The sequence below is a fragment of the Pelmatolapia mariae genome, linkage group LG16_19, assembly GCF_036321145.2.
Source record: "Pelmatolapia mariae isolate MD_Pm_ZW linkage group LG16_19, Pm_UMD_F_2, whole genome shotgun sequence".
NCBI lineage: Eukaryota > Metazoa > Chordata > Actinopteri > Cichliformes > Cichlidae > Pelmatolapia > Pelmatolapia mariae.
In genome coordinates this window covers 28,092,435-28,117,954 of record NC_086241.1, presented here as the reverse complement: position 1 = coordinate 28,117,954, position 25,520 = coordinate 28,092,435, and the positions used below count along the sequence as shown (strand labels likewise).

The 25,520-nt window shown below is 39.9% G+C and overlaps 1 protein-coding gene across 4 annotated transcripts in view; it reads left to right on the top strand.

Moving 5' to 3' along the window:
• man1a2 (mannosidase, alpha, class 1A, member 2) overlaps positions 1 to 25,520 on the top strand; it is a 134,227-nt gene that overhangs the window by 50,031 nt on the left and 58,676 nt on the right. For all 4 annotated transcript variants that reach the window (XM_063497087.1, XM_063497088.1, XM_063497089.1 and 1 more), the window contains exons 4-5: positions 281 to 377; positions 15,350 to 15,468. In XM_063497087.1, the coding sequence (XP_063353157.1) occupies positions 281 to 377; positions 15,350 to 15,468 (216 nt within the window). The remainder of the gene's footprint in view (positions 1 to 280; positions 378 to 15,349; positions 15,469 to 25,520) is intronic.

Genomic DNA, 25,520 nt, shown 5'->3' with positions numbered 1-25,520 from the left:
ATTGGGCCTGTGTGTAGAAAAACACTATTGTTTTGCATTGAATTGATTGGTGGATTTCACGTTCCTATGACAACTAACCCAGGCTACAACAGCTGCTGTAAATAAACCAATGTAATGCTCAAATGCAAATTATATCAGTGCAACTTGAAATCATACCACCATGATGACTGTATGATTGTGTCCCTTTTGTTTTTTTTGTGACAGTGATGTCACACATGTCAAAGGACTTTGCTTCTTCTAACATACTGTTTTTTGTTTGTTTTTTGTTTGTTTTTTTTAGATGATGAAACATGCCTGGGACAGCTACAGACAGTACGGCTGGGGTCACAACGAGCTAAAGCCCATCGCCAAGAAAGGACATTCCACAAATATCTTTGGTAAGCCAGATACTGCCGCCTCTACCCATCGGCAGTTTGCTCACACAGTCATAAGTCGCACTTGGATGCATGCGTGATGTGCACACACACACCATCTTCCTAACACTCAGACAAACACACACGGCTCGTTCTCTTGTGGACAAGGTCATGCGATAGTGCCTCCAGCAGGATGCATATCACATTAGGGGAAAAAAATGTTTGCAAACACGAGCATAAGATCGCTGAGGCTGCAACAAGAGGATGCACGTGACGAACAGGAGAAATCTAAATGTATTTGAGATACTGCAGATATTTAACAAGTCTTTATTTAGTGCATAGATCTGCACTTTGTTAGTGAGCAATAAACACTCAAATAATCTCACTGTTGGGCTAACACTCCAATGTGTCAGCCTTATCACAGTAAAGTTGTAGTGTTAGGTTTAAAATTAGACAGTGTAGCTGATAATGCTTGGTGAGAAATTCTTTTTTGTACAAGGAGAGACAATCGGGATTTTATTGGTATGCACCTCTTTATTTGCCATCTATGATGATCACAATGATCCAGCCACTACACTCGTTGTAGTTGAACATTTTGGACATTTTCAAAACATTAACAACATTACCTGCTGTTCAAGTTAAATATGTTTTACAGAAACGATTCATATAAAATGTTAAAATGACTGAATTATGGCTTAAACTATCTATCTCTATCTATATATCTATATGTTTGGAAGTCTGTGAAGTCTTTCTTTTTTGGTCTCTGCCAGCACTTGTACAAAAATATCTGGCTCTTCAGCAGCTAATGCTCCACTCTGCCTGTCTGCTGCTTGCTGTGTAGTCTGAAGTGTACAGAGGCTTTTTAGAACTTATTGACTGAGAAGGGCCGCCCACTAAGAACTGCGACAATTAACCAAAATACTAAAGTTGCAGGCTAGACAGGCTATGCAGGGGGCCGAAACTCACTGCAAAGCTCCTTCGGGCAAATGGGAGCTGATAAATTTTGGCTGTGAATAGTCTGCAAGTTCATAACTATGCAAACTTTAAGTGCTCGTATTATGCTCAGTTGCAGATTTATCATTTTATTTTGGGATATGTTTGGATGCTTGTTCAGAATTTCTTTTTCTTTTTTTTTTGACTTCTGTTGTCTGTTGCAATAGCTCTTCATATCCTGTACCAGAAATGCTCAGTTTTAGCTTCTGTCTCTTAAAAACCTCCTCCCTAAAAGCACAGATTGCTTTGATTGGTCGGGTTGCCTGGCTAATTTGACCTGTTGGTTATACACTGTAAATCTATTAGTACGAGTGCAGCCCAGCTAACTGAGTCCTCAGTTCCCCGAGAGCTCAGAGAGCACAAAGGTTCTTGAGTTCATTCTTGTAACAAATACAATATTTATACCTGGCTTAGCTCGTGGCTGAGGCATTTTAAAAAAACAGAAGCTGCTGAAGTGAAGAAATAATAGTAGTTTTAAATAACCAGTGCCCAGTTAAGATGGAATTTTTGTCAGCAAGGTTGTCCAAATTTGTGATATAGAAAATGTTACTGGTATCTTTATGAACCAAAAGTTCTGAAAATATTTCTCTTAATTGATAAATGGGCAAAATAATTGCGCTAGCAAAGCTGTTTTTCATACGTGCTCATATTTGATGTTGCTGTACAGCATTTGTACATTTGTGAATCCTTTGGAGCTATGAAGATCTCTCATTTTAATACGTATAAAAATGGTCAGATCTTAATGTGAATCAGATTGAACTTGTAACAGCAACAGTTTGGTGCTCATGGTGGATCCTGGAAAAGTAGTTTATTTGTGTACTATGGGTGGCCCTGAGCTTTTTTGATGCAGTGCGTAATTCAGTGTTCTCTTCAGTGCTGAAAGCCACCCAAATCAAACCCAAGCCTCTACCATGCTTTAGAAATGAAATATGTTTCTGTTGCAGCCAGAATGTTAGAAATATATGTGTAGCATTTTCAGGCTTCTTGCATCTCTACAGTTTTGCTATGGCCACTTCAAACTGCCTGTGTGCTATTAGTTTTTTCAGATACAGCATGTCCACACTTGCCTTAGGTGGCCACATTCTGTCAGTAATCAATAGAGAAATCCAGGTTATTCCAAAGGGTTCCCAAGCTTTTTCTTGTGTTGTTAGTCAATTGCATGTCTTCGTCTGTGGTCTATGGCTTGCAGAGTTGATGAAGTAGGCACACAGCTATCCAGAGCTATACAGCCCTCCGTCATAGCTTTGTAAAGAAGAGGCAATTAGCACATAACCTGCTAAACAATAGCTGGATGGAATGACTGTGTAGGCTGCAGCCTTTGCCTTTGTGTCGTGTTTGATTCATTTGAATTACGAAAGTAAATGGTGAAAAGATAAGGAGAGCTATGGTTAATATCGATAGATGTGTTAGTAATAATCACTGCCAATAATAATACGCAAAATCTCATTTAAGTCATTGGATACTGTGAGCTTATACCTGTGAAAATGTGGCTTTGTGCTTGTTTATCTGTTTGAGTTGCCAGCTTGACTTGTGTGTTGGTGCTAATGTTGCTGGATGTGTGCGTTTATGTGCGTGTGTGTGTGTGTGTGGTGTGAGGGCGCATGCTTATGAGGCGTTTGTGTCAAATTGGAACGTTCCGTCTGGCAAATTGGCCGGAGGCGCCTCTGTTATTTTATGAGCTGCTGCTAAATGGTAGATAGATGCTGCTTGTGTGTGTGCGCACTTCCATTTGTTAGTATTCATGTGTGTCTGACTGTTCATCTGCAGCATGTCCTTTTGTGTTTTATCATTGTGTCTGTCTGGGTGGTTTTCCCCTGCTGCCTTGTAATAGCTGACTCTGGATAGATGCCGTTATTATTCACTGGGTGGCCAATAAAATACAAGCAAGACACAAGGCAAAATCAAGCATTGCGCTCCTCACAAAACACACTTCCATTATTGATGAGGCGTATCCTGTCTTCTTACAGGCGGTATTGATTATGTTTTGGTGTGGTTTGGAAAGAGTGCAGAATGCAAAAAAGAAAAAGCAGTATTTGAGAGATGCAGTGGACCTCCTGCTGTGTTAGCTATTACTAACATTGACTGCTTTTAACACGGGGACTCAGACATCCAAAAAGTCTGGCTGACTGGATGAAAATAGTGCGAGTTATGGATTTAAACCACGTTCATATTTTGCTAGACCCTGATGCACTGCACATTGGGATAAAAAGTATCCCTTTGCATTTCTTTAAACTTGAATTCTGAACCTGACTTTTTGACTGGAGGGCAATGTGGAAAGATTTCTCATCTCCGACCAAGCGAGCGCAGCGTCGTCCTGTGTCAGGCTAGAACTGAGAAGCGTTCTGTTCCCGACAAAAGCATTACATACACAACAGTTTGTATACAGCTTGCTTCTATTTAACATGCCCTCCACGCAGCTGTTAAAAAAGAAAATGCGTAAAGCTCTTTGTGCTCACTGCATGCCTTCCAGCTCAGCCTTAATCTGTCCTGAGAGAAGAGGGCTGGCCGGAATGGTAACAAGTGGACCAGGGCTCCCATTGTGCCTCAGATAACCTTGTCTCCTCTGCCTCGCGCTGATGCTGATGCGTTTATTTTTCCACCCTATTCTGTTGAGATGAGCTGAGTTGATTTTTGAGTTCAGATCCAAACACATTCTTTGTCTTGAGGCTACACAGTTCAAGCCACTATAACTCATGACCTTTCTGTAAGATAAAAGTAGCAAATACACTGGATTTTTTTAAACTAGTATATGCCTGTGCCTAATACTACTAAAACAGAACAAAACAGAATTAGAAATTTAAAATATATATATGCTAATATTAATGTTTTCTGTGAAATTTGTCACATTTTTTTAAAATCACTATTTCTATTTTCTTCCGTCCTCGTGCTTTGCGTTTGCAGTGCGTTCTTTTTCATTAGTTTTGACTTCAGTCTTGGCAGACGATAGAGGCGATACTGCCCCCATAGCTTCCTGTAGTGTATTGCAGTTACAAACATGCATTTACGTGGTATTAGTATACGACACATTGACAATGTAAATGTCGATTATTTGTTGTAGTCGACGTCATCGATGATGCCAATGAATCGTTGTAGCCCTACTTGCAGTAGAAGTTGAGGAGTGTTGTTTCTTAGGGTTGCTACTTTCTGTAGATTTAATTTGTGGCTTTTTGAAGCAATTTCAGCGGCTTTAGTTTCATCTTGCGACATGCGAGGGAGTTCAGTGGTGAGTCTGAGGCCTGCCATCCATACTCTGTCTAGTGGCTGTTATTGCTTTATTGGTTTTGGAGTCCAGCGATTTTCATCTAAACCTGCAAGTGGAGATTTGCTCACATCTCATCCCCATGGCTTTTTCCCAGCGGCAGTTTGACACGCTCACAGTAAATGATATTACAGAAGGCCTCAGGCATGTTGTTGCTAGAGGCCTGTTAGGTTGGAGGCGATGGGGATGATGCAAAGCGGGGATGAGGCTTGGACACCTGGCTCCACTGTCAGCTCAGTACTGGAGAGAGCTGCCTCATTATTCATGGCATGCTTTTTCCATTACAAGATTACTTTGGTTGTTTGCCCACAGAGATGATCTGTCACTTTAAACTCAGTTTTCAACAACACACTCTCTGTAATCTCAAAAGCATTTGGTGCTGTTTCTATCTTTGTTTTGCTGCTTTTCTTAATGGCATTAAAGCTCGTAAATTACTGCATTCAACTAAAGCAAAAAGAATTATTACAGGATTTTCAGTATACGAGTCATTTTGGGGCGGGGTAAGAAGAAATCTACATCTGATTATCTACAGGCCCTCTGTGTACCAGTAGGTTCTCTTTGGCTTCGGTCACTTTCAGAATCCTGTAAAAATACCAGATCAAACCCTACTTTGATTTCAAGCTTTACTAATCAGTAGACTCAGCCATGTAATCTTCTGTAGAGCTACTGGATTTTCATTCCTTCTCACATTATCTGTGCAGGGTTTGTGTGGATGATATAATGACCATGAAGTTCACTTTCACTCAGTGTCATGTAACTTTACTTGACCCTGTTGCTTACATGTCTTTATGTGATGGTTTCATGATCAGTAAGCAAAATAACATATTTATGTGCAGATATTAAATAAGTAATATCTAGTGCCATAAACTGAGTTCTTGTACCAAAGTGTGCCTTGACTGTTTGGCTATGAGGTCAGTTCCTTGATCATTAATATGCAAATTGTCATGACCATTGATCAACCACTGATCAAAGCGCGTTGATCATTAATCAACGATCATTGATCAGCGGCCATGAGTACTGTTTATAAGGTTGGGGAAGCCTGTAGTCAGCTGAAGAAGTCACATTGGATGAGTGATGTAACGTTTCTCCCACTATAAACGCTACGTCCAGATGAACTGACTACACCTTTTGGGGTATTCATGATATGTTAGAGTATTTGTGCACGTCCATAAAGTCTCTGTGGGTTAGGAGCTGTATACAAACAAAAGCAATGCGATGCATATTACTCCGCTCTAGGTGTATTGTCAGCATTGATCGCAAGATATTGAATAAGAGCCTACTTCTAGTACTTCCTTAGTTAGCATGCTGCATCCATAAAAAGATGTCAGCTGTAAGCTGTTATCCAAAACTCCTCACTGTTGTTGCCTTTTTCACGAAGGTTGATTCCAGAAATCTTATGACACTATTATCATAGTCTTTGTTTGGTGCTCGTATTTCATTGACAAGTAAGTGTAAAACAGTGTCAGCTAAACTCTTACTGTTCATAGGTGAGTTGCCGAACTTAGATCTGTTTTGCATACATAAATACCTTCCTAACATTTCAGATGACGGGGTGTCATTATCACTCACCTTCTACATTTTATTTGCAGACACTTCTCTCTTGTACAGGTTCTAATGAGACAAAATATCAGTTTTACCTCCAAACAACCACAGTTTAACTAGGTTACTGAAAATTTGTCCATGGTTATGTGTGCTTCAAGTGGGAAAATTTTACTTGACAGTGCCGAGGGTTTATAACACAAGCTTTTTTAAAAAAAAAAACATTTATTCTGTTTGTTTGTAAAAGGAAACTCCTATTCATCTCATATTTTGGAAATAATGGGAAACTAATATTTTGTTGGTTAATACTTAGTAACTGAAGTGATTTTCCATGTTGGATGAGAAGCCATGCTGTTTAACTGAACATTTCTCTCCCAAAGCTTGCACATTGTACGCTTGGATGTGTTGATGACTGAGACAGTAAGAAAGAGTGGAGTGGGGTGAAAGGTTTGCCTGATGATTGCTTCCTAATGATGGCCCAAAGAGTCGAGACTGCTTTCTGCAGCAGAGTAGGAAGCAGAGGAAGAGAGTGAAGCAGAGATCAGGGATTGTGGAGGGGAAGACAGAGAGAAATCCAGCTGATGCTTCATTAAGCCCCATGCCTCTTAGTTACTGTTGCCATGCTTGTCTGCACATTTCGAGTTCACAGTGGTAACGGTAGCAAATTTGCTCATTGAAATTCTTGGTGTTTCTGGAATCACAGGTTCATGATGTCAGGCTGTAGTTACAGCAGTAACTATCACTATGTTCCACAGAGTCACCTGCCAAATGGACTTGATTTGCCGAGTTGGAAGTAAGTTATTAGTAAGTTATTGGATATATTGTAATCTGATAGCAGTGAAACATAACCATGAAAGCAAATGGAAATGCTTACATTAGTGGTTAAGGTTATTATAAATGCAAAGTACAGTTGTTTTTTTTATGGCTTCTAAAAATGTATTATTAGTAATTGTAACCTCTTGACACCACTTCAGATCTGATCTGTACCTGCTAGAATTAATTGGTACTTCTATTTATGACTGAGCTTGTTACATAATTCCTACCCTGACAGGCTTTGGAACAATTACAATGTGGAAAGAGAGTGAAGAGTAAGACCTGAATTCTGCTCTCAAACAAGGCATCAAATCTTCAGAACATTGACGTGGGCCTCCCTTTCAGATTAAACTTTCAGCAGGGCTGCCAGTGCCAAATTGGACAGCAGGAAACAGAAGGATTTGCCTGCTGCTGAGTCCAGCAGGAATGTGCATAAGCCTCTCAAACAGAGAAGAAAAAGGGGAAGGTTCTTAAACAAAACATTACCTTGTAGGTTTGTACCCACAGGCTTTGGCATTTTTATTGTCTGCCATCTATGTGAGCAGATGATGATCAAGGTTGTATAACTGCTGCTGAATAATTGGTTTGGGCACATTGGAACCAGTCGGGTTGTTACTTTTTGTTAATCTGATTCAGTACAGTGCAGGGAGGTTTGGTGGCAGTGCAAAGCTGTGAAAAAGTTGTACTCGGCGGCCCAGTTGTTTTGATGTGAATTTGTTTCAGATAAATTGGTTGTATAGTTCTGTCTCCCAGCAAATCTCATGTGCATACCATTTAGATTTTGTAGGAGTTGCTGACCTTTTATTTAACTAAAATACTTCAGGAAAGGTCACACTCCTCTTTCCTCTCCATTGCCCACACTTACACATCTTGGCCAACGTTCTCTTTTCATACAGATGACTTTCCTCAGCTTTGTCGTTTTTTTGTTTTGTTTTTGTCTGTCAGTGACAAAGACCCACATTTGACATTATGCTTTGTGTTTTAAACAAAGGACACTTTGACTTATGAAACATAAATTGAGCTTTTGAAAGGCTAGATTGCAGTAACTTTGTACAAGAAAGGCTGCGATAATTGCCCTAGTAACCCGCTTAACGCCCATATATTCTCTTTTTACAGTTGAGCAGATGGATCATTTAGATGACCTTTTTAGTCATTAAGATTTAATAACATGGAGTGATGAAAAATACGCTTTGCAGATGTTTTTCTGGTTCCATTGTCCTTGTGGGAGATTATTACCTCTTGACAAGAAGATTTATTTTTTTTAACTTGATTGCAGTGCTAAGGAACATTGTTCACATCTCACATCTCTTGTTTTATTACCTTTTTAAATTATTTTTCACAAAGATTAGCACAGTCACCAAAAGAGCATAGACACCTATCTAAACTTTGTATAACTTGTCTGTTGGATATGGAAAATGTAGTGTAGATCAAATTTGCTGAATCTGTTTTCGTTTTTCTTCTGAGTCGAATATTCAGTTCTGAGTAGTGTTCTTTTAGACAGACCTGTGATGTTCTGTCCATGACAGGCCAGGCCAGGCCAAATTACAGAAAATAATACCAGCAGTTTTATTACAACTTTGTATTCAAACTAGGCTTTAGGGTGAAAAACAAACAGCCACAGTAGCCATGTGGGGATATATATGTGATATAGGGATTCACAGTAACCCTATAATCCTAGCTCCGCCCGTAGTGCAGGCATTTAGTTGCACATATTGTCATATAATCTCATAATGTTGGCCTATCTAATTCGATTGTGACATCATTAACTGAGCTGAAATCCTTTGACCATTCATCTCTTCATTTGCAAACACAACCGACACTGTTGTCAAAGTTATTTGTTTCATTTTCTTTGCACACGGAGCAAGGGGATGCCAGCAAATACCTTTACACTAAGACCAGTGCCGACTGAGGCTCTTTGGCACCAAGCCTGGAAACGGGCATCCGGGCTGAGGTTTAGCCAGGGAGCTCGTGTAGAGCTGAAAAGCCCAGTCTGACCAGTAACACTCTGAGGCAGAAAACAGAACACAGCAGATGTTTAATTCTGCTGCCAGATAAGTTGGTAACCACTTACTCATTGCCAGCCAGGCTGGTCTGAATTGGCCTGGGGAGTTTGATTTGGCTTCATTAATTGCCACTGGGCATATTACAGGACAGGCTGCAGGGCCACAGAGGACCTGGGTCCATAGAAGAGGAGAAACAGTCCAGAACTGTGCAGGATGCTTTAACTGTGCTTGCTAAATTTTAAACTGAGTGATATGTTGGAACAAAGGTTGGCTTTAAAGCAAAAGGCATCATGGTAATCTTGACTTTGGTGACGCCAGCTCATTTTATTTCACGTTAGGGCTGGGCGATATGGCCTAAAATCCATATCACGGTATAATTTGAAGCATGTGCGGTAACGATATAAATCGCGATATATTCTTTTCTTCTGTATAATGTATTTTACACACTATAAGGCGCACTTAAAATCCTTGAATTTTCTCAAAAATCGACAGTGTGCCTTATGTATGAATTCTGGTTGTGCTTACTGACCTCGAACCGAGTTTATGTGTTACACGGCGCACAGAAATCTGTCAAAAAATGTTTTAGTACGACTTTGGAGAGCTATGAAGGCGTACCGCTTGATGGATTGCCGGAGCATTACGGCTGCCGTAGTCAGGAGCCTTGCGGAGTAATCCAAAACTGGGTCCAAAACTCCGTCTGCTTCAGGTCCCAAAGTCAAACGAACACTGCAGGGTCACTGAGAGTTAAAAACTGTCTAAATTCTTTCATCTTTAATAAAATGATCAGCATTGCTGCTTTACCAGGTGTAACAATTAAGTTTAACATCCAGGCATCCATGAAAACAGAATCTAACTTTTTTCCACTCTATAAAAGTTAACGTGAAGGTTCCTGATGGTTAGGGACAAATGCAATTGCATGGCAGGATGCTGTAAACGGACCAAACCTCAGTTAGGAGAACAACTGAGATAATCCATCCACAATACGAGGTTAGTCATTAATGTACTGCAACAACATGGGAACAGAGCAGCTGCGAGAGAATTCAGCATTAATGAATTAATGGTACGGAAGTGGAGGAAGCGCAATTTTTGGCTTTCCCCATATTCCAAAAGTGCTTTGTCTCTTTGCTATTACTGTCGCCAGGCATAATTTGCAGATGATGTTGTTTTTAGCCGCTGCAATGCTTTCGACCAAAACAGGCGCAGCTTGATGACACCATCAACATGCGCTATCGTGGTAGAGCGGTATAGTCAAAATCTCTACCGTTGGCCAAATTTATATCGTTTCTACCGTATACAATTTATACCGCCCACCCCTATTTCACGTCTCCCAAAATTGCACCACATATATGTTAGGAATTTATTTTTCTGCTGGTAACAGCTGCAGCGTTTTGTGAAGAAACAATGCCATTTATGATCGCGTTAGATAGTAGATTAAATCCCTGTGACACTAACTGAACTCGGCTACTGGATCCTGAACACTCCAGAGAAAATACTGGTTCTTTAAATGGAGCCGGGTTGTCATGATACTTTACTTTCAAATTCAATGCTAATACCCAGAAAAATACTTGATATTCAATATCATTTTTGATACCACGGGAAAGATTTTGGCCCCATCCTGCAACAACAGACATAATGGCAACAAAAGGCATTTCCTGTAAATGTAAAATTGTTAATTTTACATAACTTTTTACAATAGTTTCCAAATTATAAGTTAGATTTAAAACACTGGTATTTAAGAAAACGTTTAGAAGATTTATTCGTTTTACAAATTAGAAAAGTTAAAGTTTCTGATTTTGTCTATGCCTGTCTGCAACCTCTCACTGTTCACACTGATCCACCTCATTCTGCAGCTCTTCACATCTTCAGCTCTGCTCTTCAGTCCTGAAACCTGCATAATCCTGCTGCTCTGCTCTGAATTTTACTTTTTATTTGCTCGGATTAGTTCTCCACACTCTAGACTCTCTATTCAGTTCACCTATAGTTCCCCCAGTGCTCTGTTTGCTCAGCCTGCAACCTGCCTCGTTCTACATGTGGCTGCAATCGGCACTTCCACGGCTTAATATTTAATGACCTGCAGTTCTCTAGCTGCAACGTTAATTAAAATAGATGGCTGATGTGTCCATCTATCTTAATGAGTTCCTGGAATAACAAGCACCTATAACACGTGTTATTTAATTTCAGCAGTGTAGAACACTAGACACATTTCCTGTTTGTTGTAGTAGTAGCAGTAGCTCTTCCTCAGAGGTTGCATTTAGAATTTTAAAACTTTTTCCGAAATTTAAATGTACCAGGCTTCAAGCAGCATGGTACGTTGTCAGCTTGTTCTGTTTGGATCAGCTCTTCTCTACTGAAGGGAGGAAGGGTCTCATAATTTGGCAAGAACCAGGCCTTTATTTACTTTCTTGTAGGTCAGTAAACGCAGCATCATACAGAGATTTGTTAAAGGGAACGGCTCTTCTGGTAACACTTAAACCTCAGATTTCAGCTTCATCACACGTCCTCAAACACACTGCAACTTAAATCTGGGATCTCTGACTTCAACTTTCGGAGGGCAGCCCTGGATGTAAGGGAGAAATAGTCTGTACAGGAGTAAGAAGAGTAGACTTGCAACTAGACCTGCACGTCCACAGAGTTGTGTAGAGGTCATGATAAGAAACACAAGGCACGACACGGACACTTGAAACACAAATGCTTTGCATGTATGTCCACACATCACCTCTACACTTTCTTCCATTTTCATTCAATTCAGAGCCAAACCAACCGAATTTATGCATCACACGCACAAACACACACAACTGAGCTCTCAATCATCTCCCACTCTCCCTGAGACGACAGTTTACAAGACAGGGAGAATGGAGACTGAATAATGGCATCACGTTTTCGTGCCTCGTGTGAATTCATACCTCTGAAACCTGTCGTCTAATGAAACCGGCACGGAGCCTGGGACGGAGAGTGTGAGTGTTCGAGAGAGGGAGAGAGAGAGATAATGGAGGGGGAGAGGGAGAGAGAGGTGTGTGAAATTGTGATAGATGGAGAGAGCATGTTGAAGAGTGGGGGGTGGAGTTCAGTTGAAGTAGTGAGAAGCTGTGTGGTGTATCAAAGGGAAGGAAAGGGAGAGTACATGAATCTATGTTAAAAGAGCAGGAGAGCTGATGAGAGTGTGTGTTGGTTTGCAGCTGGCGAGGTCTGTGTGCACGAGGCAGTGGCAATAATTCCCTGAATAAATAAACCTCATCCCGGCCAATTTGTCTCTGATAAGCAGCGCCTGGCAACCCTAAAATCAACTCCTGGAAGCGCCAATTCAACTTCATGTGATGCCTTTGGTATTGTTCATATCAAGGCTGCAGAGCAGTCAGGTCGTGAAAACCCATGGCAACAGAACATGCCAGAGATGATACAGGAAGATGCATGGTGACCGTTCGTAGGTAAAGATGTTGTTGAGTCAAATTAACAAAAATTGCATTTTTGAATGAGATATGTATGTAAAAAAGCGTGAATGGAGTGTCCGCAAATCTGGGTTCTGAATGGAGCGATCAAGGAAAGATTAGGGAGAACGCAGCAAGACAGTGATGAATGAGTGCAAGCAGATGGTTCGGTATACGAGGGAGGGGCAGATGAAAAGATGGAGGCTGAGCTGGAGAGAGAAACTTTCCAGGTGTGATAACAAGGTTATTTCCAAAGATGAGAGCGAGCAGAATTTCTCAAGGTTAGAGAAACACACCCAGAAGAGTCCGGGGGATACGCATAAGTAATCTGCAAATTTAAATTTTCTTTTGCTTTGAATTTGGAGTTGGGATTAGAAGTTGGAGGGTGATTCATTTGATGAGGTTGCTGCTAGATTGGATTGGCCAAAGAAATGCTCCGCTGTCATTGGTTTTCATGTTGGCAAACGCGGACAAGGTGAAAAACCCAGAGAACACCTTCACTACTTGAAAAGAAAAAAGCCTTTCACTAAGAGCTTCTGCTCTACATACAGAAGGGCAATTTGTCCCCAATCAGTTAATCCAGTCCAATCCTTTTTGTTTATATGTTAGCAATTCACAGCAACAGTCACCTCAAGGTGCTTTATATTGTAAGGTAAAGACTCTACAGTATTTCCAGTTCTTTAAAGTATCACTTGCAGGTTTTTTCATGAACATAAGGATTGAATAATCACTTACAGAGGATTTTAAGGGCTATTTTATTTCTTTCTGGATCAATACCCAAATTGTTATCTTTAAATCCAAGACATTTTAACACAACATATGTTGTCTGGGATGTCTAGGTTCCGTTCAAGATGTTTGATAAACACCAAAACTCCTTTTGGTATTAAAATCCTCTTTTCTGGATGATAGACAAGAGGTTTGATACTACCCTTTTGTTGTTTTAGAAGAAAACAGGTCCATATATAAAATGTTAGTGTCACATTTCATTTGCTTCATAACACAACAGTGTTAATGATTGACAGAGCAGAGGTGTCATTGTTGTGAACACATAGGAAGCACTGCATTTAGGAGCTATTGCACAAAACCTTTAGAGGAGTATTCTGAGACGGTATCTTTGACAGGCCTCTGTCTTTGCGTCAGTAGTGTCACATTGCTATGGGAGCCTCAAGCGTACCTGTAGGTGATGGAAGTGACAGAAGGGAGGGAGATGGGGGTTGTGTGGTGCAGCAGAGGGGCTCTGCTCTACCAACGGTCGCGCCAATCTGTCAAGATCCGGCAGGCAGCCAGGGCATCTTGCTATCAGCTCCGCCCGCCTGACTGCAGTGTATTTTTAGAGTGATTTAGAGGTTCCTGTCTATGATGATAATAACACTGCAGCTCCTGCATGAAGCCAGACACTCTCCTTTTGAATGGATTCATAGATAAGAAGGGATGGCGAGCAGACTCAGGAATTCTAGCTGTTCACGCAGTTTCTGATATGAAATGGGGACGGATTTAAAGGGCAGTGCCACTGACTTTTACCTCTGAAATATGGTGGTAATGTATGCAAGCTGAACTAAAGCAAACTGGAAGGCAATAGTAGAAAGGGTGTAGATGATCTGATGAAATAGTCATTTTGATGATATTTCCTATAATATCCTATAACTCCTTTTTTTCCTTAAATTTCTAAGGAGGGTTTTGATTTACATAAAGTTGAACCTTACTGGCATAAAGTCAGTTTTAATAACTTATAATAAGAAGTTCCCTGTTCCTGTAATGTCTTATGATTACTAGTTTCCTCCTCAGAATGGAAAAAGCAATGAAATGTGGCAATGTGTTTGAATTAGTCCTACTGTGACATGCTTTATATGAACACACATTAGCAAAGGAAAAAACATTTTAAAATGTCACTGAATAACAGACAAACACACAGAGCTGCTCCTGTGGCTGCAAACTGATGATGTTTTTTTATCCCAGAGGGTTGCTACCTTTTGCCCATTGGTTGGCCACTCCACATCTTTCTGAAAATATTAATTCAAGTTCTGTTTTTTTTTCCCCCTTCTTTTTTTATTAGAAATGCACTGATTGCAGCTTCCTTGGCTTCTTGGTCTTTTTTTTTTCATGATCTGAGTTCTGGTTAGCTTTAAAAGATCCATCTTGAACTGCGTGAGAGGGATTTTTATTAGGTTTGTTGTTCAGAAGGTTTATGTGGTAATAATAAATAAATAAATAAATTACAATAAATAAATAAATAATTATATTAAAGTTAAATACACTAATTTACAGTATAAGCAACTGTAAGAGAGAGTAGAGTGTGTAATTGTAGCTATATTTGACAAATTTCAGTTAACGCCACACACTCAATTTTTCTAAAAGCCACCAGACACACAAATTGTTAGTACTTTGGAAAAAGGAAAGCTACAAGGTTTGGTGCTAATAAAGACGAACCCATTGAGCGAGCCTGAAGAACAATGGTAAAGCCAAATGAGACGGTGGCTAATCAGAGAGAAAATTATCTTGACCATGTGATCAGTGAATGTCCTGTCAAAGACGTACACAGGCTTACACTCCAAAAACACAATATAATCAGTAAAGCAAGTTTAAAGTGGATTGGATGAGCTGTTGTCAACAGAGGCAAAGAACAGAAACACACATGCAGGCCTCTTGGACTGGGTAGTGCGATATGTGACGTGCTTAGCCTCAGGTTAAGGGTAAATCATCGTTGTTAGAGGGATAACATTGCACAGACTAAATCTTTGTAGAAAATAGATCCAACTGTTATCTGCACTGATTTTTCACTTTCTCTTAAGTTCAGTGCGTCTCTTCAAAAAAGCAATGCAGCTTGCAGCTTTTTCCATGCATGCGTCTTTGGGAGAGCCTCTGATGGATGTAAAACCAATGTCACTGTTAATTGCATAAATAAATATTCATATGAGCAATAACTGATGGAAGAATTTCAATTGTTTGATCTTGTGTGTTGTACAGGTAGTTCTCAACTGGGGGCAACCATCGTGGATGCAGTAGATACTCTGTACATCATGGGTCTGCACGAGGAGTTCAAGGATGGCCAGGAGTGGATTGAACAGAATCTGGACTTCAGTGTGGTGTGTACCCACCTTCCCTCTCTACACATAAAATACCCAAGAACACTTGGGTATAATTAAGCCTTCTATTAATATCTTAATGATGGTCTCCAGCTTGTCCACATAATGCTCTTAAGAATGCACTGCTGTCATAAGAGATGACTTGCACTTAAATAAATATCACCGGAGTGCTCACTGAGCCAAACTTCAGGATTGAACAGTTTGTAGTTTGATTACCTGAAAAAGAAAAATAGAAGAAAGACTTGAAGAATCCAAAATAGCAATATGCCTAATCTGCCCAATCATTTTGATAGAGCCTTGACTGATTAATGAGCTGATCTGATGCATGCTTTCTTGACATGATTTTTCATCAGCCCATCAGCACTATTAGACCATAAATAATATGCAAACATTACTCAAATTCCCTGCGAATGTTGGCACTGAATTGTCACCAATTAATTCATCTAGATTGTATCACTCCAGTGTTGCTGTTGGAAACTATTAGACTCGAGAATATTTTCAGTATTTATCCTCATATCGAACATTATAGTAATAATGATTTCAAACATTGCTTCATTCAGGCTGTGTTTTGCAGTCACAATCGTGACTTTGTCCTCTCTATCCATTTTCTTCTCCCTTCCTCTCCTCATAGCCTTTTCTGTTAAGTGTTTCTCATTTCCATGTCTTGTCCATCAGTTCAGCAGCTCCCCTCATTTATTTCCTCTGCTTCAGTCCTCCTCTCCCATCACCAGCTTTTCTTTCCTTCCTTTCAGATGTCAATCACCCCCTTCCTTTAATATTTTTTCTTCTGTGCTGCTTCCTAGGGCTGCAGCTGTTGATTATTTTAGTAATTAAGTAATCTATCGATAATTCCATCGATTAATCGAGTAATTGGATAAGAAATGCTTTTCTCTTATTAATGAACACACAGGTTTTTCAAAATGAACTACTCGTTGGTTTCCAATTTTTTTTTTTAAAGCGAACAGCAGTCAAAAAACAAAAAGAAAACAACTTAACCCTTTAAAATGGCACGTAAATACAATCAAATTACATTTTTTAAAGAAAATATTTTCTTAAATGCAAAAATATATAAATAATTTCAAATACAGCCAAAGTCAAAATAAAATAAGATATACATGGAATCTAACCTAAGGCATATAAATTGACCTGTAGTGGTGATCACAGGAATTGTGCTGCTGTTTAGGATGCTAGAAACATGTTTTCTTTCACTCAGTCTCTGCCGCTGCCGCTGCCGCTTTGCTCTTCACGTTGTGTAAACAGACTCTGGCTCCACCTTAAACTTTGACACCATCATCATCATCTCTGCTGTTGTGTTATCAGTGTGTGTGCCCTTAATGTCAAAGTTTTATTGTCACGCTGCTCCTAAATGCGTTTATATTGCAGGTCTGTTTTTAGTTGCAAACGTGGCTCGCCTTTCCATGGTGACAGTGGCACGCTACGGAGCCATGTGTTAAAGGAAGCATCGAAGCAGAGAATTTGTGTTAAGAATTATTTTGTAATTGAATTATTCAAATTATGCGATGAATTGTTGCAGCCCTTCTCCTCGCATATTCCTATATACTCCATTATTAGCATTTTCTACTCTTAAGCGTGCTTCGTACAACCCGCCTCATTCACCCATTTACACACATTGACATAAACACTTTTTTCTATGCTTTTCCTACCTAAGTGTTTACTATCTAACATTCGTACATAACCCCCGAAGTTGGAAAACAACTTGGGAGTTAGTATCTTGCTGAAGATATTTGGCATGCTACCTGAAGCAGGAATTGACCAACCTTCCGATTAGTAGATGAGCTGCTCTACATCCTGAGCCAAAGCAGGTCACTCATTCCCCATCTTTCACTACTCGCTCCTCGGTGCATTCTCAGCCTTTAAAAGTGCCTCTGTATTTCTAAATAATGTGAATCTACATGTAGTCTTGTTTATTCTAATCAGTTTTCCCTAAATTCAGTTCAGTTATTCTGTCCACATTCTGGCAATCCTCTTCTCTTTTTATTCCTGTCTTTATACCGGCACCAAACTCTGGTGCCCAAACTTGTTAGTACCCCTACTGAGCCAATCACAGGACACCAAGCAGGTAGGTAGAGGGGATCTAACAGCCTGACCCTTGGAGGGCTAATTAACCTCGGGATCACTGTGGTTCTGCAGAGAAAAGAGGAATGGAGAGAGTGAGAGGAGAAAGGCTTAGATTGCATGGAGGACATGGGTGAAATTGGGTTAGGAGAAATGCAACTGAGAGAGAAACTGAAACTGGTGAAGATCAGTCACAGTTTAGTTGAATGGAAGGAGGAAGATTAGGGGGGAGAACAAAATGGCCGCAATATGGGTAAAATAGATGGGCAAGGGAAGGAGGAAAAAATATGGGTTAAGAAAAGAAAAGATGGGGAGAAAAGACAATTATACATAAAGATATAGTAGTGACTCTGTAGTAGTAAAAACAAATCAGTTTGGGGTTGCATCAGACCCGGATAAAACAAACTATTTCAAGCTCTGTGGATAGGCGTTGGGTTGAGAGTCACTCGGCCTCACCTCTGCTAAATTAAATGACTGAACTGGGCCTGTTCACTGTGCTGTTGTTGCATTTTGGACCATATTTAATGGAACTATATGGTACAAGTTATTTACAGTCCATAAGGGCAACTCGTTTATATAAAGCATTTTTAAGAGGATTTAGAGACATTCATCAGCAGTCGACATGGCAGGTACGTGATAGAAGTATGAATGATTAAATATAGGGATCATGTCTATATGATCAGGCAGAAATATAGGATTAAGAAGGGTGGATATTTGTGAAGTGAAAAGGACAGAGGAAAAGAGAGAGAGATACAACAGAAGATTTTATAGTTTTTAACCCTGAGAAAACAGTAAAAGGATACAGAAAGAGATGAAAATTGGCCCAGTCATCTTACAATTGTCCCATTTGGGTTCATTAAATAAAAGTAGCAGTGTCTTCTCCAGCACAGTGATATCCAAAATACCCACTGGAGCAGCTAATGTAATAAAAGTTCCCTTAGCAGCATGAGTATGATATTTGTGCCTTATGAAAAAGATGGAGAATTATTAAATGTAAAACAAATGCAATGACAGTGACATGGAGATAAGAGCGTGAGGAAACAAAATTGCGAATATGCTCGTGTGAAGTAATAAAAATCAGGCAGGAGAGGAGAGCCCTCTGGTTACTTAGGAGGGAGAGGAAAGTGGAGATTAGAGGGAGGAGAAGAAGAGAGAGGATGAGATTTGAAGCTGCTGTTGTTAACAAGTGAGAGGAGGAGGGAGGCGTGTCGCTGTGTTTTCATTAATAGCCTGGTTTGATGCTCTTATACCTGTGTGCATTAGGCAAGGGATTCAGGCATAAGCTTCCAGCTATACTATAACATTCAGGAAAGGTTTAGCTAGCTTAGGCTAAACCTTAGAAATATGGTCATGGCATTACTCTGGCTTTTGCATGGGCCTTTTACAAAACAGGTAATATCCCAGCTTGGAGTGAGCCATATTTTTCTTCAAGCCTGCAGTGGCCTGGCAGTGTAATTGGCAGCAAAAGTGTTATTAAACTTGGCCCTTGTGAATATCAAAGATTTGTTCAACCTAAAGAGTGCAGCTGTACCCAGCCTCCCCAGTCAGAGCACTGAGGCTGGAACCAGGCCATAGTCTGCATTTCCATTTGGGAGATTAAATGCATCACTCTTAGTCAAGTTTAATCACTTTCCGGTGCATATAGGAGTGCAAGTTGCCCAATATTACATTGAGGTTAGCTGCTTCTGTGTGTGCACCATCATTGTACTATAGTACTACAAGTACTATAAGCTACTTGTAGACGTGTGCACATCCTTAAACCAGTATTTTATTGAGGCACCTTTTGGTTTAATCACAACATTCAGTCTTCTTAGATAGGTGTGTGTGTGTACACAGTATTTATTGGCTTAGCAATATTTGGCCACTCTTCCTCGCAGAAGCACTCCAAATCTGTCTGCTAGAGAGGGCATCTCTTGTGTACAGTCCTGTGCAGGTCAGTCCACAGATTTTTCTGTTGGATTTAGGTCTAATCCAAATTACTGATTTGGATGTGTAATCGACGTCATTGTTCTGTTGGATGGTATAAGTCCTCTTCATCTGCAGCATTCTGGCACTTTTGCTATTTGATTGGTATTTGACTGGTATAATCTCATCCACTTAAGGAGGGGATTATATGGGACTAAAGCCCCAGTTCCAGCTGAAGAAGAGCATCCTGAAAGTGTAAGAATGCCACCACCATGCTTGACTGTGGGTATGGTGTTCTTTTTGGTTATGCAACAAAGAAAGTGTTGTTTTTGCACGAAAGTACCTTTTGGAATTGTGGCCCTAAAGTTCAGTCTCACACATTTTCCTTCATGCTTTTGGGAGAATTTATGCTTATGTTGGTTTGTTTTGGGGGTTTTTTGGTTTTGGTTTTTTTTTTTGCAAATTGTACTTGGGTTTGGATGCTTTTCTTTGCCAGAAAGGCTTCCGTCTTGCAATCCTACCCCATAGTCCAGACAAATGGAAAATACATATTGAGATTGTTGTTACATAGTACACAACTGGTACTTTCCAGAAATTCCTGCAGCTCCTTTAGTGTTACTCTAGATCCTCTGGTAGGCTCCCGAGCTAGTTTTCACCTTGTCTTTTCATCAGTTTTTGGGGGACATCCAGTTCTTTGCGGTGTCACTTTTTGATGACTGTCTTCACTGTGTTCCTGGTATACTCAGTGCTGTGGAAACTTTGGTACCCTTCTTCTGACTGATACCTTTCAACAGTGAGATCTCTTTGATGCTTTGTAAGCTCTCTGTGAACCACAGCTTTTGATGCAGCAGGCAACTAAGTAAATGTCAGGAAGGTCCTGCTAGGACCGACCGCTGAACTTTATTTGGGGTTAATCAGAGTCTCTTTAATTGATAGCAGGTGTGTACCCAAGAAGACAGAACGCTGTCTGCTGCTTCAACAGTGTATTAGTTTAAAGGTGTGCCGACTTATGCAAAAAGCTGATTGTTAAAAAAAAAAAAACCCACTAACAGATGTTTGTTGAAATAATTGAATTGTTTTGAAATCATTGTCAGTGAGTTATTGTGGTCTCATTTTTTTAACCTCACTAAAACCTGGTATTTAAAGAGGTATGTGTACACCCTTTATAGCCACTGTACTAAGAATAGTTGCTATTCATTATTCCATAGCATTCATTAAGGTAGTTCCTGCAACTCCAAATTCATCCAAAGATGTTGTCTTCCATTTTTTCTTAGTTTAGTTTGATATGCGGGGGAGAAGAGTTCAGTGCATCATGCAACAATACACAGGAACATGTGCCTGTGGTAGGGCTGCTCAATTAATCGAATTTTAATCTCGATTACGATCTGGGCTTTCAACGATCATTAAAAATGACTGAGCCGATTATTAGCACCTCCCTCGTGCTTTACTCTCGCGAGGTGGCAAATCGAGCGCACCTCTCTGCGTTTCGAACACGCGTCACATCAATTAAGAGTACCCGAGGAAAGCTAAGCAGATGTTATTTGGAGAGGAGAGGATAATGGCTGCTAAAGAAAGAATGCCGTTGGTTGAAAAGCGAGGTAAAACTACTTCAGTGGTGTGGAAACATTATGGGTTCGCGGAGTCAGACGTAGATCAAGTAGACATAGTGTGGAAACTTTGCTACGGTGTCGTAGCTGCACCACAGAGCAACACTACAAACAGTGTTGGGGAGTAACGGAATACATGTACCGCCGTTAAGTATTTAAAATACAAAATATGAGTAACTGTATTCCGTTACAGTTACCGTTTAAAAAGGTGGTATATAGAATACAGTTACTTTGTTGAAATAAATGGATTACACGGCGGTATTTTCCTGTTTCATATTGTCGCGGGTCAGGACTGTTTGGGTTTTGTTTGACAGCTATGTTCTGTTGTTCCAGGCGGCAGCGTTACGGTTGCCATGGTAACAGGGTGACGCTCTCTCTGTGTGTTTCCTGGGTGAGAGAGCGCCTTTTTGTTGTTGTTGTTGTGCTAATCTAATAGGCAGAATGCTACAGGCATAGTCCTAAAGAATGTAGCCTCATGGGCAGTGTAGTCCATACTGCAGGGAGAATGGACTGCCATACCCGTTATGTGTCTGTGAGCGCGAGGAGGGAGAAAAAGGAGAGTGGAAAAGTACGAGCTGTCATCAAGCAGAAACGGGAGCTGAAAGCATGTAAATATAATAATAACCACTGCAGCCAAGAAGAGTGCCTGATGAGCCCAGTTGTAAGTACGCTATTAAGACTCGACTGTACACCGTGTTCGTGTTTTCCTCCGAAACAATAAGTTCCGTTGGAGCAGCCTTTAAAATCCTCTCTCTAAAACTTGACCCAGACAACAAAGTAAAGCTATTTTTCGGCTACGAGCCGACACGGAACCCGATGTATTAGCCATTCATTGTTATTGTTAAATAAATATCGTCAAATAATTGAGATCTCTATTTCAGTAAAAAAATAATCGTGATTATCATTTTTGCCATAATCGAGCAGCCCTAGCCTGTGGCATCAAAACTAGTGGATGGTTCAGTTCTAACTGTAATCTTTAGTCTTTTAGAAATATGTAGAGTGTAATTTACCATTTTGTTTCTAAAGTTGAATGACCTGACATCTTTGTAACATGTTGCCCTGTTCCTAGAACCCAGTTAGTTTAGTGAGCAATAAAGTCATTAGCCTAAACAATGAAAATAAGATCCAAGTTATCAAAAACTCAAGCTGAATTGTGCTGTAAGCTGTTTTGAAGTGGACTGCATACCATACATGAGAAAATAACAAGTATTTTTGAAATATGTGATTGCAGAGTCCTGACATTATTTCCCTTGTCTTCATCTTGCTTAAACATAGTAAATTGGTCTCTCTCTGTGTGTCTGTGTGTACACACAGTATTTATTGCTTAAAAGTAACTGTGTGGTTCTTGTGTGCTTTTAGCAAATTTATGCACATTTTTATTGCATATGTTACACCTGCGCTCATCTACCTCTCAATTCAGCCACCCACTTGCCACCAACACATCCTCCAGCTCCAGCTTTACCACTAATGAATGATTAAATAGCTGCCATGTCAGTTTGAGCCAAGCAGTGAGTCATTGTTGGACTCTCTAGTGTCCTGGTTAGACCCCCGCATTGCAGCTTGCCCTCAGATGATGGATGTGTCGGCATGCGAACTGCATCCATGCTAGGCCCAAACATCCAGCAAAACTAATAGACTTTGTTAACTAATGCATTAATAACCCCAATCAAAATGAGGATTTGATCTGATCCCATGCAACAAGGAGATAGAAATACTGATTAATTCTAGCTGTTTTTGAGCCCAGTCTGATTTCCTGGATTCATTTATGCAGAGTTTTTTATTCAGATTTTTTTCCTAGCAGTTTCATATGATGTTTCTGGCAATAAGAAATGCAGAGACATGATTCACAGTCTTTGACAAGGTAGAAAAGGCCACTCTGCTGTTAAAATTTTTATACCATTGCTGAGCTTTTGTGGTCCTGCTCACTTTAAGCTGTCATGTTTGGCATGATTAGACACATCTTCTCCCATCAGTTTTCCTTCTTCTAGAAGCCTTTTTACTGAAGGTGAAAGCAGTGACTTACTGTGTTGGCTCCTCTCGTGTCATTTCCAATGACAGACGTTAATATTTTAGCTGAATCGTCTGGATGACATGTTTTATCAAATTTGAAGGTCTGTCATCAGATTTGTTGGAATACTTCAGTGAAATCACATACTGTGAATGAAACAAACAAACAAACAAAAAGATGCATTCTCACCAGCTGTTGAGATTCCAGGTTTTAATATGAATATTTTTTTGTAAATTGATTTTTTTTTTTTAAAATACATTGTAAAATTTTATTGTTGAGCTTTTAAAACATAATGTTTTCAAATATGTTGTTTCATCCAAGGATCTTACACCAGGGACGTTTTAACATCATATAAAGGTCTGGGAATAAACAGCAGTTAGGGTTGGGAGAGATGTTAAAATCGACAGTCTACAAATATACATTCATGGAGGTGTGAAACATTAACCTGTGTGTCTCTTATCTTTTATTGTTAATATAATGATTAGAATCCAGCTAATAGAGAACCTTTCAGAATCAGCTTTATTGACAAGTATGTGTGAACTGGGCTCCGGCTATTTCTTTGCTTTCAGTGTACAGAACAGAGTAGACAGCAGACAATACTGAGAACATGACACCAACACATGTAGCATGTTTATGGTGCGTTTACAGAGTTGAAGCCACTGTTGATTATAAAGGATTTAATAATTCCCATATTAACACATGGGGGCACACATGCCTATACGCTTTAATGTACAGTTAGGTCAGTAAATATTTGGACAGAGAAAACCTTTTTTCTAATTTTGATTCCACACATTACCACAATGAATTTTAAAGGAAATAACTTCAATGCGGTTGAAGTGCAGGCTTTGAGTAGGTTGAAAAAGATTGCATAAAAATGTGATGAACTAAAGCATTTTTACCACAATCCCTTTAATTCAGGGGCTCAAATGTCATTGGACAAATTCAGTAACTAAAAATAAAATCTTCATTTCTAATACTTGGTTGAAAACCTTTTGCTGGCAATGGGTTTAGTCTTCAACAAGTGAAATGCATGCTATATTATGTATCTGTATTATGAAACACTGCCCAATCAATTTGACTGCATTTAGCTGGATTTGAGCTGACAGTATGTCTCTGACCACCTCAGATTTCATTCGACTCCTTCTGTCCTGTGTCACATCATCAATAAATACTAGCGTCCCAGTGCCACTGGCAGCCACGCGCACCCAAGCCATCACACTGCTTCCACTGTGTTTTATAGTTGATTTGGTACGCTTTGGATCATGAGCTGTTCTGCGCCTTTTCCATAGGTTGATCTTGGTTTTATCTTTCCAAAGAATGTTTTCTCCAGAACTGTGCTGGCTTTTTGAGATTTTTTCTTTTTTTCTTTTTTTTGAATAGAAAGTCCAATCTAACCTTTCTATTCTTGAAGCTTATCAGTGGCTTGCACCTTGCAGTAAATCCTCTGTATTTACTTTCATGCAGTCTTTTTTTTATGGTAGTCTTAGATATTGATACGCCTACCTCCTGGAGAGTGTTGTTCACTTGATTGGCTGTTGTGAAGGGGTTTCTCATCACCATGGAAATGATTCTGCGATCATCTACCACTGTTGTCTTCTGTGGACTGGACATCCAGGTCTTTTTATGTTCTTGGTACATCCTGAGTTCTTTCTCAGGATGTACCAATTTCTCAGATGGTTTTTTTTTCTGTTTTCGCAACTTAAGGGTGGCTTGTTTCACCTGCATGGAGAGCTAATTTGACTGCATGTTGTCTGTCCACAGCAAAATAAAACCAAGTCAAATAAACTCCAGGCATTTATCTGCTTGATTGATAATGACATAACAAAAGAATTGCCAACACCTGTTCATGAAATAGCCTTTGAGTCAATTGTCCAATTACTTTTGAGAATTACAAGGGGGGGGGGGCATGTGGAGCTGTCGCAAATAGCAAATCTGTCACTGCCTTCTCTACATTTCCTTAAAGCATAAAGCTGGTTAAAATATATTTTTTTATCAAGAATATTCAAGACTCATTTAAAACAAACCTTCATTATCAATAACAGAAAATGGCACAAAAAATAAATGCTGACCGAGAGCTGACAGATCTGTTTATACTGATACACTGATACATGTTGGATATAAATAGAAAAATGTTAGAAACAGTGACATGACAAAATAAATGATTTCAGTCCAACCGTATATTCCTGTGCCGCTCTCATGCCTCACTGCACAACCTGTGTAACTCCGGTTACGTCCACACGTAAACGGGTATCTTTTGAAAACGGAGATTTTCCGTTTTGGTTTGGGAAAAAAATCCCGTCCACACGTAAAAGCCAAAAACGAAGGAAAACGCTGCCAGGAACATGCCAAAGCTGCAGGTGGCGATATATTCCTAACCGTGTAGAAATGTTGGCCAGTCAGAAGTCTAGAAGCCTGGGTGGGAAAGAGTAAACAAAGATGGCGCATAGAAGCAGCAC